We start from the raw sequence: 12,915 nt of genomic DNA, 5'->3' as shown, positions 1-12,915 counted from the left end.
TCAAGGCCCTTCACCAATCTTGTTACCCTCCTTTGGATGCTCTCTAATAGCTTAATGTCTTATTTATATTGTAGCATCCAAAACTGCACACAGGACCCAAAGTGAGGCCTCACCTGCACAGTGCTTGCTCTCTGATAATTATTGCCTCTTATTGTTAACAATCTGTTGCTTCAAAAAAGGAAAACAAAAGAAAAGGAGATATACCTTACAGTATCTTCTGTACTGTATCATCAGTCTTGATGATGGTAGATGTGTTTGTGGTAAGAATGCTAAGCTACATCCCAATATCTCTTAGGAAGGAAAAGTAAGATTCCCTAACAGGTAACCCTTGATATCTGCTGCAATAGGCACCAAAGAGTTAAAATAAAATTAATAAAATAGTAATTTAAAAAATAAAAAAGTGTGATATTTATTTGATTAATTTTCCTACTTGAGAAAATATAGTGTTATTTCTTTTGTGTTTGCAGGTTATGTAGGGGAAACAGCTCTAAGAGCAATCACGAAGGAGCATTCACTACATATCTCTCTCACTGATGACTGTGTCACAAGACCCTGAACCCAGCTGAGGAAAAGGTGTTCCAAATGCATCAGCTCTAAGGAATGCTATGAATATGCAATAACTACTTTAGTTGGCAGGTTGTATATAGTAAAATTTAATTTTTTTGGCTCAGTAATTCTTTGTGGACTTGCTCCTTTCCCCAGCTCATTGGTTAATGTGTTGGGTTGAGATCAAGAAACTTGGCATTCCTTTTTTTTTACTGTATACACTGTGGTAAGTAACTTTGTCTGCTTTCTCACTAATATCTCAGATTATAACTCTCTCTTGCAAAGCACATTTTTATGTATTATGAAAATGAATTTTAAAAACCCAGCTACTTTACAAAATTTTATCAATGATTGCTGCAAATTTAACTCTTCAATCCACTGATGTATTTCCTTTATTCTGTGTGTTCTGGTCTCCTTTGGTGTCTGATCTTCTGTCTGGTTAGTATTGACACATAATGGGATTCACCAAGGCCTGTGGCTAATATGACTTCTTCAGGGATTGCACTACATACAGTACTGCCCAACCAGAGTTTATCTTCATTAGTTTTGTCACTTACATGTTTTCATCAGGGTATAATTAAGTAGGTGGTGCGCTAATGATTAATTGAACATAGAGCCAACAAGCCCTCATGCAGGTCACACTCTCCTTTGAGTGAACTTAGTCAGCCTTTGCCTTATGGCTTCTCACTGGATGGATATACAGCCTGCCAACATCAACTGTGTTATGATGGTATGCATTTCCTACAGAATGCTTAAGAATTATAAGCAGATTGAGACTTGGTGTTCTATACATTTTCACTTAAAAATCCAACATCATGCATATAACACAAGTTTTAAGAGACTCTTTATTGCAAATGTCTATTGGATCAAATTCTTTACTACTCAGACCTGTGCCAGCTGTGAAGAAGGTACATGAAGGAGAGAGCAATGGGTATCCTCCTTGAAGACCTAGACAGGCTTTCAGAACCTTCTCACAATTTATCTCACGTATAGCTTATAGAGACATTAACACTGCCACAATAGGTATATGGAATTACTTTGCTTTCAGCGCATATTGTATTTTCTTATATTATTTAGGAGTCATCTAGTCTGAACATTTTTTACTTCCAGTTCATTTCTCCTACAGCTCTTTCTCAGCATGCTGCCCTTGATAATGAAAAGCAAGAATTTATGATTCAGGCTCTTCATGTTTTCTTATTTAAATTCTCAATTATGTGTCAAAATCTGGATATAAAATTAACTTCAGTGTTAATTGAAGCAAAATTCACAAGGAAAGTAGGATAATCTTTGCAACGGAAGCACAAATAAATGGAAAGTCTTTGGTTCAGATTAAAGACAGGACTAAATACTGTTATCTTGAAATAGTAAAGTAAATTCAATAATAAAAAACTCTTTTCGAGCAAAATCATAAATGCATTTTTTTTTTTTGTGGTAGGAAGTTTTCATTTAATTTTATCCTGGAATTCCCCAGAGGCTTCCACTGGATGAATGTTGTGTGCAGATTTTCTGATAGTGTCACATCAGAGCTAACACAGTACCTTGAGACAGGACCACAGGTTCTGTGTAAAGAAGCTCCATTATTTTCAGTCCAAGTGGAGATTAGGGGATGGAATAAATCACCATGGTGTTAACACCTCTAACAAGACAATCCTAGAAGACATTTCTAACTGAAACAGGTCTTAAGTCTCTTTGGTATGAATCATAAAGTGAGACATTTCTTATTGGTCCATATTAGTATCACGGAGAAATGTCTCTGGATTCAAATCAAAGGCAGGTGCAAGACAAGATTTTCTGTGTTATGCAGCATTTTCAGTGAATCTTTGATATGTTTAGAGAGTTGATCACCTTAAGCTTCCTGAGGGAATGTATCTGGTTCCTCATGCCTAGTAGCTGCTCCTCAAAGAGCTTCAAGAAGTTTAATATCACTGTCATGTATGTCCAGCTCTTCCCCCCCAGGGAGATGTATGTAGTTATCAATTTTTTTCTCCATGCCTAGAAGTCTCAAAGACAATCTCAGTATGTTCTTTTCTCATGGCACAGCCCTATTTCTGGCTAACCAGCTTTCTAATCTGTATAGATGGAACAGTTGGCAGGTTCCTTGTGTCATTGCTTCTGCTCATAATACCTGAGAAAATACACTTTCACCACCAATGGAAGGAGAAATTGGTTGGAATATCAAGAATGTACCCATGGTAGCCTGAACTTGTATGGAAACTTCTTTCCATTTTTTGGTGATTCTACAGGCTCCATATGCTTTGACTCCATCCTGTTCACAATGGTTTCACAAAGGCAGGCAGAATGGCAAATCAAAAACTCAAGTGAGCCTAATTTCTCACCTGTGCTATTTTAAGAACAGGCAACCTTCATGGCTCCTTTTGTCTTCTACTTTTGACATCCGTCTCCAGGTTCTGAACTGGGGAACTGCACAAAACAGCACTCAAAATTTGGAGAAAGGACTGATAGGAGATGTGACACATGGGAGGACTACGTTGTTTTAAAAGGCAGTTCTGTATTGGAAGCAGATGAGTATCTGGGTTTGAAAACAATGTAGTTTAACTCTCCATGAAAAATGGAGAAATACAGTATTTGAATAAAAGCTACTTTTTAAAAACCTAAGCAATTCTTTTTGGTTTTCCAGTAGAATATCAGAATTGAAGTAACATTATTCCAGATATACTTGAAAATAAATAAAAAGGCCTGCTTTGTAAAGATTAATGCAAAAGAATCTCTTAGAAAAGGATGAAAGAACTATTTTCTTTTTAATGTGTGAACTTTTGCACAAGAAACAGTCTTTTAATTAGCAGTATATCTTCATAATAAAAGGCAAAAGGGGTAAGAGAAATGGCAGGAATGCAGCTCCCAATTCAAACTGACCCTACAACCAGTTTTGATGAGCCTATTAAAGAACCCCCAAGATTGCTGTGTTACATCTGAGGTTCATCTTTGTGCTTTCTCTCACATGTTCAACTATTTTAAATTATACCATGTTCTTTTTCACTCAGGACAGAACATAGGCAAACAAAATTTTTTGGCAAGTCAATGGAAGAAAAGCACATTTCAAAAAGACCTCAAAAGGAAATAAATGTGGGGTAGAATACTTGTGCTCAGTGTATTTCAATACAAATTAAACTGGAATTCTGACTTGAAGTACTGCTGTTCTCAGTGTTCATACTATATGGTCAGAAGATGATCAGATGTAGAAATTGGACTTTAATTTCACTATAAACTTGGTTGCAACTTACCCAACCAAGCACTCATCATAATTAATGTCCATTCCATTCTAGTGTTCAGTATTTGAATCATAATATATACTTGTCACAGTTTTGTCTTTTCTGTACGTAAAATTGACGGATTTTTGAGAGGCTGCAGATTAAAATGAGGAAAACTGAAGAGTGAATCCTGGAATGCACTTGTACACACACTTTTAATGTGAAATATTTTAAAGCTAGCTTCATTAAATACTTGAAGTATCCACTATAAACACTAGAGTTTATTTTGGGGAATACTGATTTTTTAAAAGATAAATTATTTTTAATTGGGTTTTGCACAGTTCATGGAAAGGACAAAATGTACTAGGTTTGATTATCACCCTATCATGATCCTTTAATTAAACAGTAATACCTCTATGACCAAATCATCTTTCATTTCTGTTTTTGCAGGTTGCTTTAGGCAGAAAAAAATGTTGCATATTTGTAATACAATTTTTATTAATTTCTAACTCAATGTCAGCTGGAGGAAAAAAACATAATTCAACCCGAGCACAGGATAAGTTTCAATGGAATAAAATGAGAATTCCTCTTATCTACTGGGACAGAGAATAAACAGCCCCATTTACATCCAGAATTCAGATAATTCTCCATGCTGGGGAAAAAAAAAAAGTGCTGGACGTCTGATAATAAAAAGGAAAGGGTTTTTTTTATTGCCAAAACTGTCTAAGCCTTGTGATGAGACCTCCAGGAGAGAGGCAGCGAGCTCTATGGCAAGCTGAAGGGGCCTGGCGCACGCGATTACTGTTTAAATTTATCGCAAGTTCGGCATCTACAGCAAGCCTCGAGCCGTACTTAGCTCCTCTGAAAGCCGCCTTGGCGCTCAGAGGAGCAGGGGGAAGGGGCCGCGTCTCCCTGGCTGCGCTGGGCGATGGGCGGGCCCGGACGGTGGCGGGCGCTATAAAGCGGCGGCGGCGGCGGCGGCGCCTTGGGACGGTGGCGGTGTCGCGGCGTGTCTGTCGAGCGCTGTGGCGCTGCGGGGAGGAGGGCGCGTCCCGCCCAGCGGCGCGCCTGGGGAGCGCTCGGGCTGGCGGCCGCCGCGGTGCCCGTCGCGGGTCCGGCGGTGCCAGCATGGTGGATGTGTTCAGTGGGCGGCTCCTGGTAAGCAAGGACGGCCGCAGCGTGGAGCCCGAAGAGGCCCTGCAGAACAAAGTCGTGGGCTTGTACTTCTCCGCTGGCTGGTGCTCGCCGTGCCGCGACTTCACCCCCGTACTCTGTCACTTCTACACGGAGCTACTGGAGGAGACCGAGCCCCCCGCCCCCTTCGAGGTCGTCTTCATCTCCTCCGACCACAGCGCCGAGGAGATGACGGGCTACATGCACGCCATGCACGGAGACTGGCTGGCCCTGCCCTTCCATGACCCCTACAAGCAGTGAGTACGGGCGGCAGCCGCCGGCCAGGGCGGTCTGGCCCTGCCGGGAGCGCACGGCCAGCGCCCCTTGACAGAGGGCTGGGAGGGGGCAGGCGGGGGGCACTCGAACAGCCGAAATATAGCAGCTTCCCGGAACCTCCGCCTCTGTCCCGTTAGCCCGCGCCTGCCTTCCCGCTGAAGTCCCTGGAGCCCAGGTTGCAGCGTCTCCCGGCCGTGCCCCCGCCCCAAGCCGCGGCTGCCGCTGGCTCTCACACTGCTTGCTCACTTGGTTTTGGCCCGTCCCATACGTTAAGAACGCGGTTTTGTGCGCCTCGTTTGGAAACTAAAAGATCTTTGAACAAGAGTTAGTAAAGACGTCATATGTTAAAGAGATGCGTGAGGTAAAAACAAATTAATGGCAAGTAAGAATCAAATGATAGCTTTTCAGCACGGTGGTAATTGTTACTAAGGCTGGTCTGCATTGTCTATGTTAGTGCACTGGGAAAAGGCAAATGAAGATGCAGGAAAACTTGTAACTGAACTACTTGGAGTAGAGCAAACTGTGGAGAATTTCAGACAGATACAGTATCAACTGGAGTTTAGCTGTGGCATACTGCACCTGGTAACTGGGGTGTAAAATTCCTGTGCTGTTCAGTTTCCAAAATGACATTCCTGTAGGCAGCTTGCTCACGACAACAGAGGAAAAGGGCATGACTGTATATAAGTAACGGGGTGAAGGATGATACCAAGAAATGTTTGGATGACCTAAGTCAAGGATGGAGACTCATTTGGATGACTTTCAGAAATCTGATTTAGCTCCTATAAGTATAGACTGGGATTACAGGAGGACAAGTAAGATGTTCAGGTTTACTGAAATGGCTGTAACTGGACACTTGAAATACATATAATTATTGATAAAGGGATTTTTTCCCCGCTCTTTAAGTGAGTTGATTGTGGAAAATTTTTTTCCAGGTGGTACCAAAACCAAGAAGTAATATGACTTTTAAATGTAGATTGGGTAATAAAACTTGCAGCCAAATTAATTCTTCTAAGAAAGAACTCTTTTCTAGTGCTTCTAGTAACTTCTATCCTTCCTTTTAATTATAGATCCATCCCAGTGTGCTACCTGGCTCATTTCTGGATGCCCACTGCCAATTTATGTTAGACCTTTTTCCCACTGGCTTAAATATTGTTTTCCATAGTTCTCTACCGTCTTCCCAGGCAGTAATTGTATTTGATATCTACTAATCATAATAGAATGCAGGCAAATTTCCTGATGGAAACATAGCACTTGAAGTCCCTGCACTCAGCAAGCTGTTCAGCATGGCCCATAGGAATGTCCTTACAGCTTCATCCTCTGTGGATTAGAGGTCTATTTCTGACTGCTCTTGTTCAAGTAATGCGGAGTGGAGGGAAAGAGATGGTTTAATTGGCTTTTCTGTGGCATCCTGTAATGTCCTTCACAGTTCTGTAGAGAAGCATGGCTTCTCCTGCCAGGTGATTGTGAGATCACAGTGGTTTACTGAGTGGAGAGGGATATGAACAAGTAATGTTTTTGAAGTTGTGTTTCTTGCGTGTAACAATAAAGGACTGTGTGGAGCTGTTCAAGGTGCTTAGCTTGGATTAACTGGTAGTTTGGTGTCAGGGGTATTGGTGAATCATTGTAGACTTAGAGCAGATGTGTAGTCACTAATCCAAACTATAATTCTGGATAGATACTAGTTCTAATTAAGAATATGATTTTTCATAAGTGGGTAAGATAATTGTATTATTAATATTTTAAAATTTATTAATATTTTAAAAGTTTCATAGCAATTAATTGAATTGGCTATTGTTTTTTGACTGTGTAAAGAAGGCATTTAATATCTTCAGTGTGTTTAAAATATCCTAGTTGGTTGCTTCAGTGTTTAAGGTACATAACTGCAGCATAGACTGATGTCTCTTCTAGACACAACAGAGCCAAATTTAAGTATGCAATCCAAAATACTTTTCAACAGCAGAAGCATTGGTGGTGAATTTTGTCTTAAGAAATAGCCAGCACTCGTACTTGTAGTGTGTAGAGCCTAACATTGCAGTGTCAAACCTACCTTCAGAGAAGCAAAATACTGAAGTCAAAGCAGGATATCCAGACTCTTCCATGATGTCAGTCATGACTACTTTCCAGAGGTGTGACTGCACCTTTACCACTTCATGTGGTCTGTGGCATGACTAATAGGAAATACTGCTCCTGATCCTTTTACTGTCTGCAGGTTAATGTAAAATTTTTTTGTTGCCTGAAACACAGTATTTTGATTCTTGGAGTGTGAAGACAGTCTGGTAGGACTTGGAAGAGAAAGAGGGTAGTAGAGAGGAAAAGCAGGTGTTGGACAGAACATGTCAACAACAAAGACTGTTAGAAAGGACTGATGTTTTGATAATGGCCCACAAAGACATACTGCTGTGTTTGTACTGAACCCTGTGGTGGAAGGCATCAGTTTTTTTGAGGGTGCCTGCTGTGTACAGTAGTTCTTGCAGGCTTCCAAGTAGGCAGGTATTTACTGAGTTGGCCTATACAGCTCAGTAAAAATTAGAATCATAGAAAATGCCCATAAAAGGAAACTAGAAGGTTCTATGTACATTTTATATTAGGAAGCTTTATGTATGAGGGTGGATTGGCACCTGTAGAAACATTGGGGAGGGTGGGGTGTTAAAAAACAAAGGTAGAATAATGTTAAGTATCTGAGCAGTTAAGAGTGATTGCTTAGTTCTTAGACTTTTTAGACTGCTATTGCAAAATCTCAGCAGACACTTTAAAATTGAATCCTAAGCATGTGACGTGCATGCTTATGACTAAGATTTAACAATGCAGGAATTTCACAGCTAAAAGAAAATACTTACAGCTGTGTATTGCAGGGCATACTACTAGAAGCAGATGAGAAAGATGCCCATCTCTTTCACAAGTGAAAGCTGTTATAATTGTTATAAAGCTGTTATAATTAAGCTGTTATATAAGTGTTGTCAGATATCACATTACACATGTGTATAAAATTTACCATTTATTTTCCCAAGATTATATTATATCTGCCCCGTGTTGTCTTCATCTCAAGAATGCTCTTGCACATAGGTCTTAAACCCTTATATAAAGATACTTGTGCTGTGTCTCAGCCTGGGTAGGCAGTCAGGCCCCAGACAGCTGCTGGGTGACTCCCTGCCCCCATGGAATGGGGAGAGAATGTGGAGGGTGAAAGTCAGAACATTTAGGGTTGAAATCAAGACAGTTTAATAGATAAAGCAAAAGTAAAGATACACAGGCAAAGCAAGATATGAAATTCATTCACTAATTCCCATTCACTGACAGATATTTAACAGTTTCCAGCACAGGGAAGCCTCATCTTGTAATGATTGCATGAGAAGATACATCTTCTGGCTCTGAATGTTGGTCCCTTCCCCCTTCTTTCTTCAGCTTTTACAGCTAATCATAGCGTTAGGTGGTATGGAACATTCTTTGGGCATTTGAGATCAGCTGTCCCAGTGGTGCCTCCTCACAGATTCTTGTGCACCACCAGCCTACTCACTGGCGTGATAGCAGGAGAAACAGAAAAGTCCCTGATGCTGCATAAGCACTGTTCAGCAATAGCTAAAACACTGGTGTGGTATCAGTGCTGTTTTGGTATGTGAGCTGCTGTGAAGAAAATTAGCTCCCAGCCAATGTCAGTATTATCTGAAATAATTTATCAGAAATACAAAATCTGTGCTCTCAGAAACTTTCATCCAGCCTTCTCATAAGAAAAAAAAGATCTGACTAATGGCTATGACTTCCAGTTTGCCTGAGTCTTAATGTCATTGGGTTTTATTTCTATTTATGGTTTAATGATACCATGAGTTGCCATTGGAGTTAGTCCCATGGCACATATGTGATTTGTGCAGATGAGTCATGGGATGTTAGGTCCCTGTTGGAGACAATGATCTTAATAAGTTTTAAGAAGCCATTTTTGTAAGCACATGTACCTATGTACACAGTGATTAAGAAGAATTGTCTGCAGAACTATTTCTGAGCCTTCTTCAGGTCCATCGATTTTGAAAGCTCCACGCAAATGTAATCGAAATCTGTGCATGCTTCAGTCTGGTTTGATGCAAGCAACCTTCCGCCCTAAGGCTGTGTGAACAAGGTGCCATGCTGAGCTGGATATATGCATTCCCTTAGGAAAGTAAAGTGTAAGATTCTAGTCTCCATACCAAATTACCTTCAGTCTCCTAGTGCTCTGTCTCTACTACAATTGTGTTTATCATTCACTGAACCAATAAAATGCGTCTTCCACCATCTTGTTTGTCTTGTTTGTTACCACAGGTGGTATGAGGTGATAGTAGTTTTACATGGCTTCTATGCCTACTTGCTTTGGAATGTGTTTTCCTCAACTGTTTTAGCAGATTTTGGAAAGGTATATGAGGATTGTTGATCGATTGCTTGTATGTCACAATTCACTGAGAAAGCAAACCTGGTCCATACCCATTACTGCTGCTTCCGTAGTATTTCCTGCATTATTGCTCAGCCAACATAACAGCAGAGCAGTGTCCTTCACCTGTTGATTTTCTTCCCTTAAGGAAAAATACAGAAGGGAAGGCATGTTTCAGGAATGCCTTATCTAGCTCAGTATTTCACTTAAGTCTTTTTTTTTTTTTTTTTTTTTTTTTTTTTTTTTTTTTTTTTTTGTCCCAGGAAATCATTGAGGATGTCTATGTATTAGTGTCAAGCATTTTTTAACTATGTCGACATTTTTCATTTTTTTTTTCTATTCAAATTTCTTTGGCTTTTGAACCTCATACAGCAAATGTTCTTGCTTGTGGTGATAGCGCTCAGGCAGCATACTTAAATTTGGTATTTCAAGTATGTTTTGAGAGAGATGTTTTTAGTGTTTTGGAATTTGACTATTCTCTTATTGCCTGGTTTGTGTTTGTCCTCTGGTTCTTCTAAAGGTGCAGAGGAGGAGCAGAAATTTTTTCTTTGACCACACAAATGAGTGACTCTTATTCCAAATATTTTGATTGCTCACTTTTCTGTATGTAGAATGCTCATTTCACTGAGGGAGTTTAAGGAATATTTTCAGTCTCTTCCATTTACACAAAAAGATTATTCATCATGCTTTCTTTAATGGTGATTGCAGGAAGTAGCACTATGGGACACTCATGTATTTGTAGGGGAATGAATATCAAATGCTAATCTAAGTGAGATCCTTCTCCTGTCCTGTAAAAAGGGCCCAGAATGACATCTGTTTTGGACTAGTAAAAAAAAAGTGAAAGAGTTTATCAAACTTTGCTTCTATGGACGTCTTTTACATCTCCAAGAGCCTCTGCTCCTGTGGAAACTGCAGGCAGCAGTGATGAGCATTTACAGGAAGGATGCTGCAGCTCTCTGAACTCTCAGAACTACATTTCACAGTGTAGGCTTCCAGCTACAGCCATGTTCATCTCCTTACACTACCCAGTGCTCTGCCTCAAACTCTGAGGAAGCCCAGGCACTTATCACTTCTGATCTCCCATGTGTCCTGGACAGAGTAGCATTTGTAAAGACACGAGGAGTTTTCTTAAAATGCTCCTAATGGTGTGTTTTATTTTTATTTTTTCCCACAGTGATCTGAAGAAGAAATACAACATCACAGCAATTCCTAAACTGGTGATTGTGAAACAAACAGGAGAAGTCATTACTGACAAGGGAAGAAAACAGATCAGAGACAAAGGGCTATCCTGTTTCCGGAACTGGCTTGAAGCTGCAGATATCTTTCAGAATTTTTCTAGCTAAAATGTTGACAAATAAAAGCAAGAAAAAGCATTGTGGAAAAGTTGTTAGAGCTCTGAAAAGACTCTTGCTTTGTTCAGAATGAGAAGGGTAAGATTTATTTATCTTTGCTTGTAAACAAATATTGGGTTTGACTTGAGGACCAGTTATTCCAGTATCATAAAATGCAATCATTGTTGTATTGTTATATCTGTGGTATTTAATATGAACCACAGTGTTCCAGATAATACTGAAGAACTTCAGAAGAATAGGCTGTTTCGACAGTAATAATAGAAACCTGTGAAATCTATGCAAACACTTACTTTACAAAGTCAACACAGTAAAAATAAATGCAAAAAATCTATTTATTGATGAGTTTTTTTTCAGGCGATTAACGCATTTTATTAAGAAAATGAAACTGTGTGCTTTAATAAATTACTGTTTATGAAATATGTCTCATGTATTTCCTTACCTATCTTAACAAGAATAATCGGAAAATGTAAAGAATTTTAAATAGAACACATTTGTCAGTACTGAAGAAATATTCTTCTACTTTATTTTACTTTTATGGGATTTATTTATATTTATTTATAGTTCTGCTCAGTTTTCCTTACCCCTGGATTTTAAAATGTTGCCCTATAAGCTATGTAAAGGATTCTAATTAGAGGATCTTTGAGGTCCTTTCCAGCACAAGCCATTCTATGGTTATATGATGTTAGCTCCCAAGTTAACATCAGGTCAGGTTAAGAAGAAACCATTTTCCATCTTTTCTTTGGCCAAAATATGTAGAAGGAGACATCAAGAAATTATACCAGGTGTCTCTGATGAATGCTCATATTGTATCTAAAGCACAGCTTGATTTGCTGTCTCTTCATGGTTGGGGTCCCAGCCCAGACCTTCATGCAATTAATAGGCCAAAAAAACCCACTTCCCCATGCAAGACAAGTGTTTGTTGATTAGAATTTAAAGACTTTAACACAGTTGTTATTGTTTCCATTACAAGCACTTACGTTACTAAGCTTGAAGTCTGGTTGACTCAATTTGGAGCAAGAGAGCCTGCATCCATCAATTGTAGCACTCCAGTTGTGTGTAGTGTCCCAGCAAGTCTTTGTGACCCGAAGGGGGTCACAGTCCCCTAACTGCCCCGAGAATTCTGACTTCCTGTCCATCCCCTGGGCTATGTGCATTAGTGTAGAGACATTTCCGTGAGTCACCCGAGAGTGCCGATTCCTCAGAGTGTTCTTGTCCTGCAGACAGTTCTTTGCATGCCTGTCCTTGAAGGGTTACCACTTCAGCCTTGTTTTGTTGATTGCAATGTCCCATCTGCAGTTATTGGCTTATTGACCCCATCCATGACTGTCTCTATGGTTTGTTGAGGTACATTTGCCTTACCATGAGAAAACTTAACAGAGTGGGTCCGAAATTTAATGTGTGTGAGTAGGTAAGAAGCAAGTACACCAGAGAAACTGATTTTTAAATTAAAAATAATAACTCTAGAAAGTCTTCAGCAGATCTGTGAGTTCTGAGCACCTTTAAAATTACATCTGGGTACACCACAGACAATTTCTAATTTTTGCCATCTCACCATATAAGTAGTATTCATGGTCTTTCCTAATGAATGCTAAGCTCCTTAGTAAATTTTTTGGGCAAGTGAGATGTAAGGTCTGCCTGCTGGTATGAAACCACCTAACAGATATATTTCAAATATAAAATGAGAAAAAAATTAATTGAAATTTTTCCAAAAGTTTTAAGATAGGTTACCTGAATGTGGAATAATTTATATAGCAAAGGTATCCACTGCACCCTATTACCAGGTGTCAGGCATTCCTTCAGCCAAGATATCTTGATTAATTGTTTGTCTATATGCACATATATGAAAGAACTCAGTATTTTATAACAGAGATGGACTTAGGCCCTTTGGATAATTAACACAAATTAAGTAACACAAGTTCCAAATAAAATTCAGCTTAGAATTTGTAATGATGAAACAAAGGTATAT

At 39.5% G+C, this 12,915-nt stretch overlaps 1 protein-coding gene across 1 annotated transcript; it reads left to right on the top strand.

The window, feature by feature from the left end:
* Window positions 1–4,862: 4,862 nt before the first annotated feature.
* NXNL2 (nucleoredoxin like 2) lies at window positions 4,863–10,983 on the top strand. The gene is made up of 2 exons (XM_068176086.1): window positions 4,863–5,185; window positions 10,772–10,983. The coding sequence occupies exons 1-2, from the start codon at window positions 4,884–4,886 to the stop codon at window positions 10,938–10,940; spliced, it is 471 nt and encodes a 156-aa protein (XP_068032187.1). The 5' UTR covers window positions 4,863–4,883; the 3' UTR covers window positions 10,941–10,983.
* Window positions 10,984–12,915: the final 1,932 nt, after the last annotated feature.

The sequence above is a fragment of the Anomalospiza imberbis genome, chromosome Z, assembly GCF_031753505.1.
Source record: "Anomalospiza imberbis isolate Cuckoo-Finch-1a 21T00152 chromosome Z, ASM3175350v1, whole genome shotgun sequence".
NCBI lineage: Eukaryota > Metazoa > Chordata > Aves > Passeriformes > Viduidae > Anomalospiza > Anomalospiza imberbis.
This window is presented reverse-complemented; position numbering and strand designations above follow the sequence as displayed.